The 12153-nt window shown below is 44.5% G+C and overlaps 1 protein-coding gene across 1 annotated transcript; it reads left to right on the plus strand.

The window, feature by feature from the left end:
- Window positions 1–595: 595 nt before the first annotated feature.
- Window positions 596–11832, plus strand: LOC311101575 (solute carrier family 13 member 2-like; the record flags this gene model as incomplete). Its single annotated transcript, XM_084142702.1, has 13 exons — window positions 596–800; window positions 2445–2573; window positions 2904–3040; window positions 3419–3666; window positions 3961–4023; window positions 4476–4656; window positions 6229–6351; window positions 8307–8516; window positions 8843–8937; window positions 10533–10648; window positions 10781–10942; window positions 11220–11357; window positions 11698–11832. The coding sequence occupies exons 1-13, from the start codon at window positions 699–701 to the stop codon at window positions 11830–11832; spliced, it is 1839 nt and encodes a 612-aa protein (XP_083998828.1). The 5' UTR covers window positions 596–698.
- Between the last annotated feature and the right edge of the window lie 321 nt (window positions 11833–12153).

A 12153-nucleotide genomic window follows, 5' to 3' on the forward strand; every position in this document is an offset into this window, starting at 1 on the left:
TTGATTGATTGCTTCTGCGGACAGGTGTCTTTTATACAGGTAACAAACTGAGATTAGGAGCACTCCCTTTAAGAGTGTGCTCCTAATCTCAGCTCGTTACCTGTATAAAAGACACCTGGGAGCCAGAAATCTTTCTGATTGAGAGGGGGTCAAATACATATTTCCCACATTAAAATGCAAATCAATTTATAACATTTTTGACATGCGTTTTTCTGGATTTTTTTGTTATTATTCTGTCTCTCACTGTTCAAATAAACCTACCATTAAAATTATAGACGGATAATTTTTTTTGTCAGTGGGCAAACGTACAAAATCAGCAGGGGATCAAATACTTTTTTCCCTCACTGTATACCGCAGTAGGAATCTGTCATTTCAAACTTACATCTTCCACTGAAAGTGATCTCACTGACTCACTCTTACTCACTCCAACACTTACACTACTTTCTTGTGTTGTGCAACACACTTCCTCCTCAGCCCAGTCACCTCACTCCAAAGTTAATATTTAATTCAGTTTCTGCGTGATATATATAGATATTTATACTGCAACTGTCTCTCCTGTTCTCTCTTCAAACAGTGTGGTAGCGTCCCCAATTATCTCGTAAAACCTTCTCCCCCACGCTCCAATTAGATTTTCTGTCTAATATATATATCTCTCTTCTCTCTGTACCTGAGCTATCCTCTGGATATCTGTACCTGCCATGGTGGTGTGTCTGAGTGGGCTATGGAGGTATCGGAATTACCTGATCATATTCCTCGCCCCTCTGTTGATTCTACCTCTACCCCTAATAGTTGGGGGACCGGTAAGAGTGTGTGTGTATGCGTGTGTTTGTGTGTGTGTGTTTGTTTCTTTGTTTCTTTGTGTCTAACTGAGGCTTTGATGTGTTTGTTTTAACCCTCTTGAAAGTTCAGAATTTATTCTTAGTTGAGGTTAAAGTTCTGAAGCATTTCAAGTCCTTGTTGTACACAAATTGAATGCCGAAATTCCTAGAAAACGTTATATGTTTATTAAAGCTTCACTGCATGCTGTATGTATTTCCTAATGTGACATTTCTATTGTATTTGTGACATTTAGAATTATTTCAATATATCCAGAAAGCTACTGTAGACTGGTCATTTTGTGTGTGTAGATAGGAACTTCAGCAGCCATGCACATTGCAGGTTCAGAGTTCCCTGTGAGTTACGGTTGCCCTCCAGGGCAATAAACCATCAGGAATGAAATACAGGCAGTTTATAGTTCTTCATCCTTTTTCATCAATGGCTTACCGCTGTCACGATCGTCTAAAGGAGCGGACCAATACGCAGCGCGTGGAGTGAACATGATGACTTTATTAAATAAAGCACAACACGAGAAAACAAAACAAATGACGATACGTGAAGTCCTCTGACACCGACAGAAACATAGAAACACTGGAACAGGAACAATAACCCACAAAACAAAGGTGAAAACTGACAGTTTAAATATGGCTCCCAATCAGAGATAACGAGCCGACAGCTGACACTCGTTACCTCCGATTGGGAGTCATTGACTACAACATACAACCACCTAGAAAAACAACCCACAGACCTGCAAACATAGAAATACACCCGACAGAACTACCAACATAGAAAAACACCCAAATCCCCAACAAAACAACATACACTCTAGCTCACATACAAAAGTCCTAGAGCCAGAGTGTCACAACCGCGTCATAAAATATATTTGTTTCTATAAAATCCAAGCCCGTTTTTCCCCTCTAAGAATTGATTTGATTAACTTAATTTATCAAAATAGATATTAAAGGTGCAATCTGCGTTTCAAACAACTACACCCCGTCACTGATTAAAACTTTTGGTAAACAGCTGAGGGATGGGGCTGGAGAAATGTATCCAATCTCAAATTCATAGACAGAGCTAGGGATGCAAGAACTGACTATCTATGATATACAAATTATAGTTTTAACCATTTTCTGAGACTTTACAGTGTTTATTTACATTGACATTGTTTACAAACATTGGAGTAAAACAAGTTTATGTTTTGGGTTCTGATGGGGTACTATGGTTGAACTAAGCTCATGAGGCAATTAATTATAAGTTATATTCTTCAAGAATAATTTTTATTTACTATGCATTGCAAGAACAACTGAAACTGAAACTGACTTATTGAATAGATGTATTGAATTGCACACAATAAGATATCTTTATGTTCTAAAATAGTTATACTACTTGTCTGTGCTTTGATGCTGCTGGCTGTTGTCTCAGATGATTGTTCACTGAGAACAAAATGGTCCTGAGAGAGGAATGACTGTGTTGTATGCATTTGTACGTGTTGTCCTACCTCAACAGCCCTCTCACAGTCCCTGTCTGTCTCTGTGTGTGTGTGTGTGTGTGTGTGTGTGTGTGTGTGTGTGTGTGTGTGTGTGTGTGTGTGTGTGTGTGTGTGTGTGTGTGTGTGTGTGTGTGTACAGGAGGCTAGTTGTGGCTATGTGATCATTCTGATGGCACTGTACTGGTGCACAGAGTGTATGCCCCTGGCTGTGACCGGTCTGCTGCCTGTCTTCCTTTTCCCTATGATGGGCATCATGGAGTCAAGCGAGGTACCAACACCACTATCCTCTCCCCTCTCTACTCAACCACTTCCATACCTAATGATTGGATCTTACCCATCCATTAGACTCAGTAATTGAGACAACAAGATTCTGTTTTATGATCAGAATAAACAGGTCAACAGTTGTAATGACTAAAATGTTCAATGTAAATCTTTGTTTAGTAGATACAGTGTTGAGGACGTATGAATAGAGCACCTAAGTGCTGTTGATAGAGTCCGTACTGTTGATCCCATTATAAGTATATTATTGAATTTATAAGCAGAACCTGTCTCAGGCCAGTACACTCATTCAGAAACCCCCTGTCTGTCTCTCATCCAGGTGTGTACCCAGTACATGAAGGACTCTAACATGCTGTTCGTCGGAGGGATGTCGATGGCTATAGCTGTGGAACACTGGAACCTTCACAAACGCATCGCCCTCAGAGTACTGCTCATAGTAGGGGTGAGGCCTGCCCTGTAAGAGAACCCTTTACCTGTTTTAATTCTCATATTACAGAGCTGTTTGGTCTAGTGTTCTGATATGTTGTATTCATATTAAATGTCTTATCTGTTTCCCTTTTAAATGGTTTCTCGCTCCCTCTCTATCCTCACTCTTGCTTTCCCACTATCACCATTCACTTGTCCTCGCTCTCTCTCTCTCTCTCTCTCTCTCTCTCTCTCTCTCTCTCTCTCTCTCTCTCTCTCTCTCTCTCTCTCTCTCTCTCTCTCTCTCTCTCTCTCTCTCTCTCTCTCTCTCTCTCTCTCTCTCTCTCTCTCTCTCTCTCTCTCTCTCTCTCTCTTTCCTCCCTCATCTCTTTCCTCCCTCATCTCTCTCCTCCTTCCCTGTCTCTCCAGTCTGATGCTGGGCTTCATGGGCACTGCAGCCTTTCTGTCCATGTGGATCAGTAACACAGCCTCCACTGCCATGATGCTGCCCATCGCTAACGCTGTTCTGAAGCAGCTGTGTGACACCGAGGCCCAGGCAGAGGAGAGGGAGATGGACCTGATGGCGATCAGGGGGTCCGGGCGCAGGACTGGGGTACCTAAGGGCCAGGACAACCAGACCTTTGATATGGGTGAAAAGGAGAACAGTATTACCATAGGTGTGTGTTGTTAGGAGGAAGTGGTGTGTGTGTGGGGCGGGGGGTGTGTGTATATGTGTGTGTGTGTGTGTGTGTGTGTGTGTGTGTGTGTGCTTGTGTGTGGTGTGAGTCATTTGTTTTGTGTCCATTAGCCTCGGCACCATCCGTTCTAGGTTTCTCAAGCCATTCTCAAACTAACATACAGCCTGGTCCCACAAGACTATGTGTCCATTAGTTTGCCATGAGCTTTCACAATCACAAGCTGTTCCACATCTTTCTGTTTTTGTAATAAATTATATCTCCCTTATTTGGCAGATGATGGAGGTGCTACTATATCTACAAAGGATGTCAAGCCCAGGGAGAATGGGGTCCAGTTAGGTAAGTAGAATACAGTGTGTGTTCTCTCAATCATGGTCCTTGAAACCCACAGGGTGTACAGGCTTTTGTTCCAGCCAAGGACTAACACACCTCATTCATACCTGTTATGGATTCCCTGAAACACCCTTCTGTCAATTATTCAAACATTCATCTTAGTAGAGGAACACAGATAAGTAAGCGATATTGATAGGTTATTGATAAGCTAATTCAGGATGTGACCTTATTGATTTTGTCTGTTCAAGACAAGATTGTTTGGACTGATCTCGTCTGGCTAAGATAGAATACAAATTACTCAGACTTATTGTACATCATGTTCAATATCACCACCAGATATTCTCAATCCCTGTTTCAGACTTTGTAATCTTTGCCCTAATTCTTTAGTTACCCTTAGTAAAACTTCTGACAAACTGACCTCTAACCCCTGAACATTCTGATTGGTTCTCTCCCTCCAGAACCCGAGCCAGAGGTGGAGGAGAGCCCGGCGGCAAGGGAGAGGAGGCTGAAGAGGGAGGCTAAGTACCTGAACCTGGATAAAGGCATGAGTCTCAGTGTGTGTTACGCTGCCAGCATCGGAGGAACAGCCACCCTCACCGGCAATGCCCCGAACCTTATCCTCAAGGGACAGGTCGACGAGTACGTTTATATGTCTGTTTATAAAAGGCTTACTATGTATGGGTAGTATTACACGTAAATACAGTAAGAGACCCAACAACACATCTGCCACACTGATCCTCAACACGGGGGCCCCTCAGGGGTGCGTGCTCAGTCCCCTCCTGTACTCTCTGTTCACCCATGACTGCATGGCCAGGCACGACTCCAACACCATCATTAAGTTTGCCGACGACACAACAGTGGTAGGCCTGATCACCGACAACGATGAGACAGCCTATAGGGAGGAGGTCAGAGATCTGGCCGTGTGGTGCCAGGACAACAACCTCTCCCTCAACGTGACCAAGACAAAGGAGATGATTGTGGACTACAGGAAAAAAAAGAGGACTGAGCACGCCCCCATTCTCATCGACGGGGCTGTAGTGGAACAGGTTGAGAGCTTCAAGTTCCTTGGTGTCCACATCACCAACGAACTATCATGGTCCAAACACACCAAGACAGTCGTGAAGAGGGCACGACAAAGCCTATTCCCCCTCAGGAGACTAAAAAGATTTGGCATGGGTCCTCAGATCCTCAAAAAATTCTACAGCTGCACCATCGAGAGCATCCTGACTGGTTGCATCACCGCCTGGTATGGCAACTGCTTGGCCTCTGACCGCAAGGCACTACAGATGGTAGTGCGTACGGCCCAGTACATCACAGGGGCAAAGCTCCCTGCCATCCAGGACCTCTATACCAGGCGGTGTCAGAGGAAGGCCCTCAAAATTGTCAAAGACTCCGGTCACCCTAGTCATAGACTGTTCTCTCTGCTACCGCACGGCAAGCGGTACCGGAGTGCCAAGTCTAGGTCCAAAAGACTTCTCAACAGCTTCTACCCCCAAGCCATAAGACTCCTGAACAGCTAATCATGGCTACCCGGACTATTTGCACTGCCCCCCCACCCCATACTTTTTACGCTGCTGCTACTCTGTTAAGTATTTATGCATAGTCACTTTAACTCTACCCACATGTACATATTACCTCAACTACCTCAACTAGCCGGTGCCCCCGCACATTGACTATGCAACGGTACCCCCCTGTATATATAGCCTCCCTACTGTCACTTTATTCTATTGTATATATAGCCTCCCTACTGTCACTTTATTTTTACTTCTGCTCTTTTTTTCTCAACACTTTTTTGTTGTTGTTTTATTCTTACTTTTTTGTTTAAAATAAATGCACTGTTGGTTAAGGGCTGTAAGTAAGCATTTCACTGTAATGTCTGCACCTGTTGTATTCGGCGCATGTGACCAATACAATTTGATTTGATTTGATTTGAGTAGCTCTCATTAAAGGGTTATTGTGTGTGGATACAGTATTGCACACTGGTTTAGCAACTGTTCTTCTCTGGAAGAACTGTAGTGCCCAGTGTACTTTGTTTATAGCAGCTAAAGCACAAGGCTGGATACACAAGGCTTGGGAGTTAGCTAACATCTCTGTCACTTCCTCCATAGAATTAGAATTCCCTGCACATGCTGGGTGCACAGGCCCGGTGGCCATATTGGGTGTAACTGATGCTAGTTCTAATTCAATAATTCAATAATTATTTCCCCACAGACTGTTCCCAGGAAATGGAGACATCATCAACTTTTCCAGCTGGTTTGGTTTCTCCTTCCCCAACATGGTTCTGATGCTGATCATCTCCTGGCTGTGGCTGCAGTTTATGTACCTGGGCTTCAAGTGAGTCCTTCTTTCCTGTTACGTTTTACCTTCAGTCAATAACATCCATAACACCGTCTCTTGGCAGGAAGCCGAAGCAATGTGATTGTGTGCCTGCAATCCATGTTGAAAGGGGACACATCTACGAACATATCCAATCATCAAAATGCAATATAATGATTAAGCATAGTAAAACAATAGAAGGTAATGGGTTATGGTCATATTTCACATATACAGTGGGGAGAACAAGTATTTGATACACTGCCGATTTTGCAGGTTTTCCTACTTACAAAGCATGTAGAGGTCTGTAATTTTTATCATAGGTACACTTCAACTGTGAGAGACGGGATCTAAAACAAAAATCCAGAAAATCACATTGTATGATTTTTAAGTAATTAATTTGCATTTTATTGCATGACATAAGTATTTGATACATCAGAAAAGCAGAACTTAATATTTGGTACAGAAACCTTTGTTTGCAATTACAGAGATCATACGTTTCCTGTAGGTCTTGACCAGGATTGCACACACTGCAGCAGGGATTTTGGCCCACTCCTCCATACAGACCTTCTCCAGATCCTTCAGGTTTCGGGGCTGTCGCTGGGCAATACAGACTTTCAGCTCCCTCCAAAGATTTTCTATTGGGTTCAGGTCTAGAGACTGGCTAGGCCACTCCAGGACCTTGAGATGCTTCTTACGGAGCCACTCCTTAGTTGCCCTGGCTGTGTGTTTCAGATCGTTGTCATGCTGAAAGACCCAGCCACGACCCATCTTCAATGCTCTTACTGAGGGAAGGAGGTTGTTGGCCCAAGATCTCGCGATACATGGCCCCATCCATCCTCCCCTCAATACGGTGCAGTCGTCCTGTCCCCTTAGCAGAAAAGCATCCCCAAAGAATGATGTTTCCACCTCCATGCTTCACAGTTGGGATGGTGTTCTTGGGGCTGTACTCATCCTTCTTCTTCCTCCAAACACGGCGAGTGGAGTTTAGACCAAAAAGCTCTATTTTTGTCTCATCAGACCACATGACCTTCTCCCATTCCTCCTCTGGATCATCCAGATGGTCATTGGCAAACTTCAGACGGGCCTGGACATGCGCTGGCTTGAGCAGGGGGACCTTGCGTGCGCTGCAGGATTTTAATCCATGACGGCGTAGTGTGTTACTAATGGTTTTCTTTGAGACTGTGGTCCCAGCTCTCTTCAGGTCATTGACCAGGTCCTCAGTGTAGTTCTGGGCTGATCCCTCACCTTCCTCATGATCATTGATGCCTCACGAGGTGAGATCTTGCATGGAGCCCCAGACCGAGGGTGATTGACCGTCATCTTGAACTTCTTCCATTTTCTAATAATTGCGCCAACAGTTGTTGCCTTCTCACCAAGCTGCTTGCCTATTGTCCTGTAGCCCATCCCAGCCTTGTGCAGGTCTACAATTGTATCCCTGATGTCCTTACACAGCTCTCTGGTCTTGGCCATTGTGGAGAGGTTGGAGTCTGTTTGATTGAGTGTGTGGACAGGTGTCTTTTATACAGGTAACGAGTTCAAACAGGTGCAGTTAATACAGGTAATGAGTGGAGAACAGGAGGGCTTCTTAAAGACAGGTCTGTGAGAGCCGGAATTCTTACTGGTTGGTAGGTGATCAAATACTTATGTCATGCAATAAAATGCAAATTAATTACTTAAAAATCATACAATGTGATTTTCTGGATTTTTGTTTTAGATTCCGTCTCTCACAGTTGAAGTGTACCTATGATAAAAATTACAGACCTCTACATGCTTTGTAAGTAGGAAAACCTGCAAAATCGGCAGTGTATCAAATACTTGTTCTCCCCACTGTATATATACTTCATTGTCCATTTCTGTTAGACATTGACATATAGACAAAGTAGATAAAAGCCTATATAAGACCCAGAGCCCTATGTGGTACTGTATAGAGATCTCTGATATGTCTCGGATCTATTTGGCCCATTCACCCACAGCATGAAGAAGTCGTTTGGCTGTGGGACGAATAAGGATGGTGACAAGGAGGCATACGGGGTGATGAAGAATGAGTATAAGAAGCTGGGCAGTGTGTGCTTCGCTGAGGGCTGTATCCTGGTGCTGTTTGTCCTGCTGATCCTGCTCTGGTTCACCAGAGAACCAGGTTTCATGCCCGGCTGGGCCACTGTGCTCTTCAACAAGGACAAACCGTGAGTGATAAATATCAGTATGTTCTGTGTTGTAACTCCCTCTGCTTCTGCCTGGTTCTCTCTAACTTTTTTTATCTGATAGCTTTCTGCTGTGTTTCCCAGTCTTTACTCTTTTCCGCTTTCTTGCTATCATTTTTTATTTTTTATTTTTATTTAACCTTTATTTAACTAGGCAAGTCATGTAAGCTAACAATTCAGCTATACACATAATGTGTACATAAACTGTAATTACACTGTACACGCCTATGTAACTACCATATTAATACATAGGGACACATTGAGTGGGACCAAGAGACATTGTTTATATGTAGATTTATATGTCCCAGGTACGTCACTGATGGCACAGTGGCCATCCTGATGTCAACACTGTTCTTTGTGATCCCATCCCAACTACACAGATGTGTCGGGTACTCTGAGGATGGTATGTGTGTGTGTGTGCACGTTTGTGCATTTGTGTGTTTTTTGTCAATATATCTTTGAGTGGTGAGAGTACATGGGTGTGTTTTCAAGTGTGCGATTGAGAGAGACGGTGTGTGTGTCTGCCTGTCAGTGTGTCTGTGTGTCTGTCTGTATGTCTGTGATACTACTGTATAGAACAGCCTTTCTTAAAGAATTGGTCGGACATGTTAATGGTGGGTCGTGACATGATTCTTTGGGGAAACTCAGTTGGGGTCTCAACTTACTGTTGAGAGTTTGAATAGTAGAATACACAAGGTGCAATTTCGATGTTTGGTTGGGCATCATCAGTTTTTCTCTTGTTATGTCAGTCACTGACAGTTAGTCAATTAGCCATGTCAGCTAACAAGTTTTAGATTGGTAAATTAGTTTAGCCAGCTATCTAAACTTGTAGTAGTCATGGCCGAATACCGACCAGGCACGCAGGGCACATGCCCAGGGGCCCTGACCTCTGTTCCCATTGATTTTGTTAGTCACTCTCAATCAGATATCATATTAACATGGCATAAGTCATGGCAAAATGTGTAGAATTACAGGAAATTCACTTTCAAACTAAAATGTTTCTCTCCGCCTTCAGGAGGGGGGCCCCCCAAACAAATCTCACTTAGGGCCCCCAAAAGGGATAATGTTTTCATGAGCTTGGGTCCCAGGAATTTCTCATTTGGGTCCCAGGCTGAAAAAAGTTTAAGAACCCCTGGTATAGAGATACAATCTTGCTGACTCAGTGCTTTGTAATCGCTTTGATAGCACCCTCACTTCCCAGGGCTCGCACACACTCACACACGCACACACGCACACACGCACACACACACTCCAAGACACATCAGAGGGAGCTGCAGCGTGATAGTGCTAGCCTCAAGGTCAGCCCTACATGGCTGTACTCTCTGTTCTGTCCTTTCCCCGAAATAAATAGCTTTCAAATCAATAAATGGCTGGTGGACACTTCTAAATACATATTCCTTTTTCTCCCTCTGTAACCTAAGCTGAGTTTAGTTTTCTTACTCCTGATAAGTGACAATGTCAAAACGGCAAAACAGAGTGCTCCAGTAATGTAGCTCCTTTCTCAAAACGGCGGCAGTTCAATGTGTTTGGTAAATACATGGGTGTCACAATGATTAAAGGCACTTAGTGAAGAGTTAGAGTTTGGAGTGCAAGGCAGCAGAGTTTTGCGAGGCAGACTTTAAAGTGCCTTGTCATGGCTCTTTGACTTCTGTTTTTCCGTTCCTGGCAGAGTGTTTTTGTGGTCATGTTAGTATCTAGGAGTTATCGATGGCCTTTGCTCCCTGAGTAGCGATGTAAGTAGGCATAAGTTAGTACAGTGCTATCTAGGACAGAGTCCTGTAAACCGTAACAGTATGATCTCTGACCATATAGATTTGGACAGAGATACACTTTAATGACACTGTACCTTCCTAACTACCATGTAAATACACAGGTCTTAGGGACCGTAGTCTTGCGTTACCATACTACCAAGTTCCTGCAGGAGTGCCTCGAATCGAGGCTATAAGGACTGTAATGGTAACCTTGTGTCATTCTCCTGTGTGTGCCTTGTCCCTATAGGAAAGCCCTTGAAGGCCCCTCCCACCCTGCTGAACTGGGACGTGATCCATAAGAAGATGCCCTGGAACCTCCTCCTGCTAGTGGGAGGAGGCTTTGCTCTGGCCCGTGGCAGTGAGGTACCGTCTGTCCGTGTGTCCGTTGTTAGGTCGGTCGGTCTGTCTGTCTGAATCGGTCTGTGTGTCTGTCTGTGTTATCTTTTTTTAAACAAAAATGATGACAATTGTGGTTATGTTTTTCTCTGTGTGCAGACGTCTGGTCTGTCTCAGTGGCTAGGAGAATGTCTAGCCCCCCTGCAGTCCATCCCTCCCGTTGCCATCTCCTTCCTCCTGTGTCTACTCACCGCCACTTTCACTGAGTGCTTCAGCAACATAGCTACAACCACACTGTTTCTGCCTATACTGGCATCTATGGTAAGAGCAGACAGAATCCCTTACAAATTCACATACTCGCATACAAATTCACATGTTCACTTAGCAAACCTGGATCAATGATTTTAAGTGGTGCTAGATTTAGTTTGAAGTTTGGCCTTTTGGGACTATTCCATTGCTTCCATTTTACCGGGAAAACTAAATCAAGCACAGCTAAGTATATGACATGTGTATTTGGCCCAGGTCTGGCACTTAGGCATACACTTTATGTTAATTTCACCTCTTTGACCCATGTGTGACCCTGTCTGTCTGTTCCCAGGCCGTATCCATTAAGCTCCACCCGCTGTACGTCATGCTGCCTTGCACTATCTGTGCCTCGCTGGCCTTCATGTTGCCGGTGGCCACACCCCCTAATGCCATCGTCTTCTCCAATGGCAACCTCAAAGTCATGGACATGGTACGACCTACGACCCTTCACCCATCAGCCCTCACCTCGCACCCCTCTCCATACAGTACTTTGTGTAGAGTGAAATACTATCCTGGATCCAAACTGAATTGTTATTTTTCACTTCATGATTTCAGTCAGGTCATCTCTTCATTGTAAAAAACACTTTGTGACAATTACTGATATAAAAAGGGTTTTATTCTGTAAATAAATATGATTTATTGATTGAGTCATTGAAACCAGTAGTGAAACTGAGTAATTCAGTTTGGATCCAGGCTAGTAGAACACATGGTTGTGAAACATTCAGGCTGTGACCCATGTTTTTCCCTGTTTTTCACTGCACTGACAACAGGTGAAGGCTGGATTCATGCTGAACATTATTGGTGTCATCACCATCAACATCGCCCTGAACACCTGGGGAGCAGCCATCTTCAATCTCAACACCTTCCCTGACTGGGCCAATGTTACCAACATACCCACATCCTGATCTGGAGACACTGGCGAGGAAGGAAGGAGGGAAGGAAGCGGAGGGACGGGAAGAGGAGGAGGAGGAGGAGAGAGCGGAGGGACGAGAAGAGGAGGAGGAGGAGAGAGCGGAGGGACGGGAAGAGGAGGAGGAGGAGAGAGCGGAGGGACTAGAAGAGGAGGAGGAGGAGAGAGCGGAGGGACGAGAAGAGGAGGAGGAGGAGAGAGCGGAGGGACGGGAAGAGGAGGAGGAGGAGGAGGAGAGAGCTGAGGGACGGGAAGAGGAGGAGGAGGAGAGAGCGGAGGGACGGGAAGAGGAGGAGGAGGAGAGAGCGGAGGGACG

The sequence above is a fragment of the Coregonus lavaretus genome (genome assembly GCF_964263955.1).
Source record: "Coregonus lavaretus genome assembly, chromosome: 26".
Lineage (NCBI taxonomy): Eukaryota > Metazoa > Chordata > Actinopteri > Salmoniformes > Salmonidae > Coregonus > Coregonus lavaretus.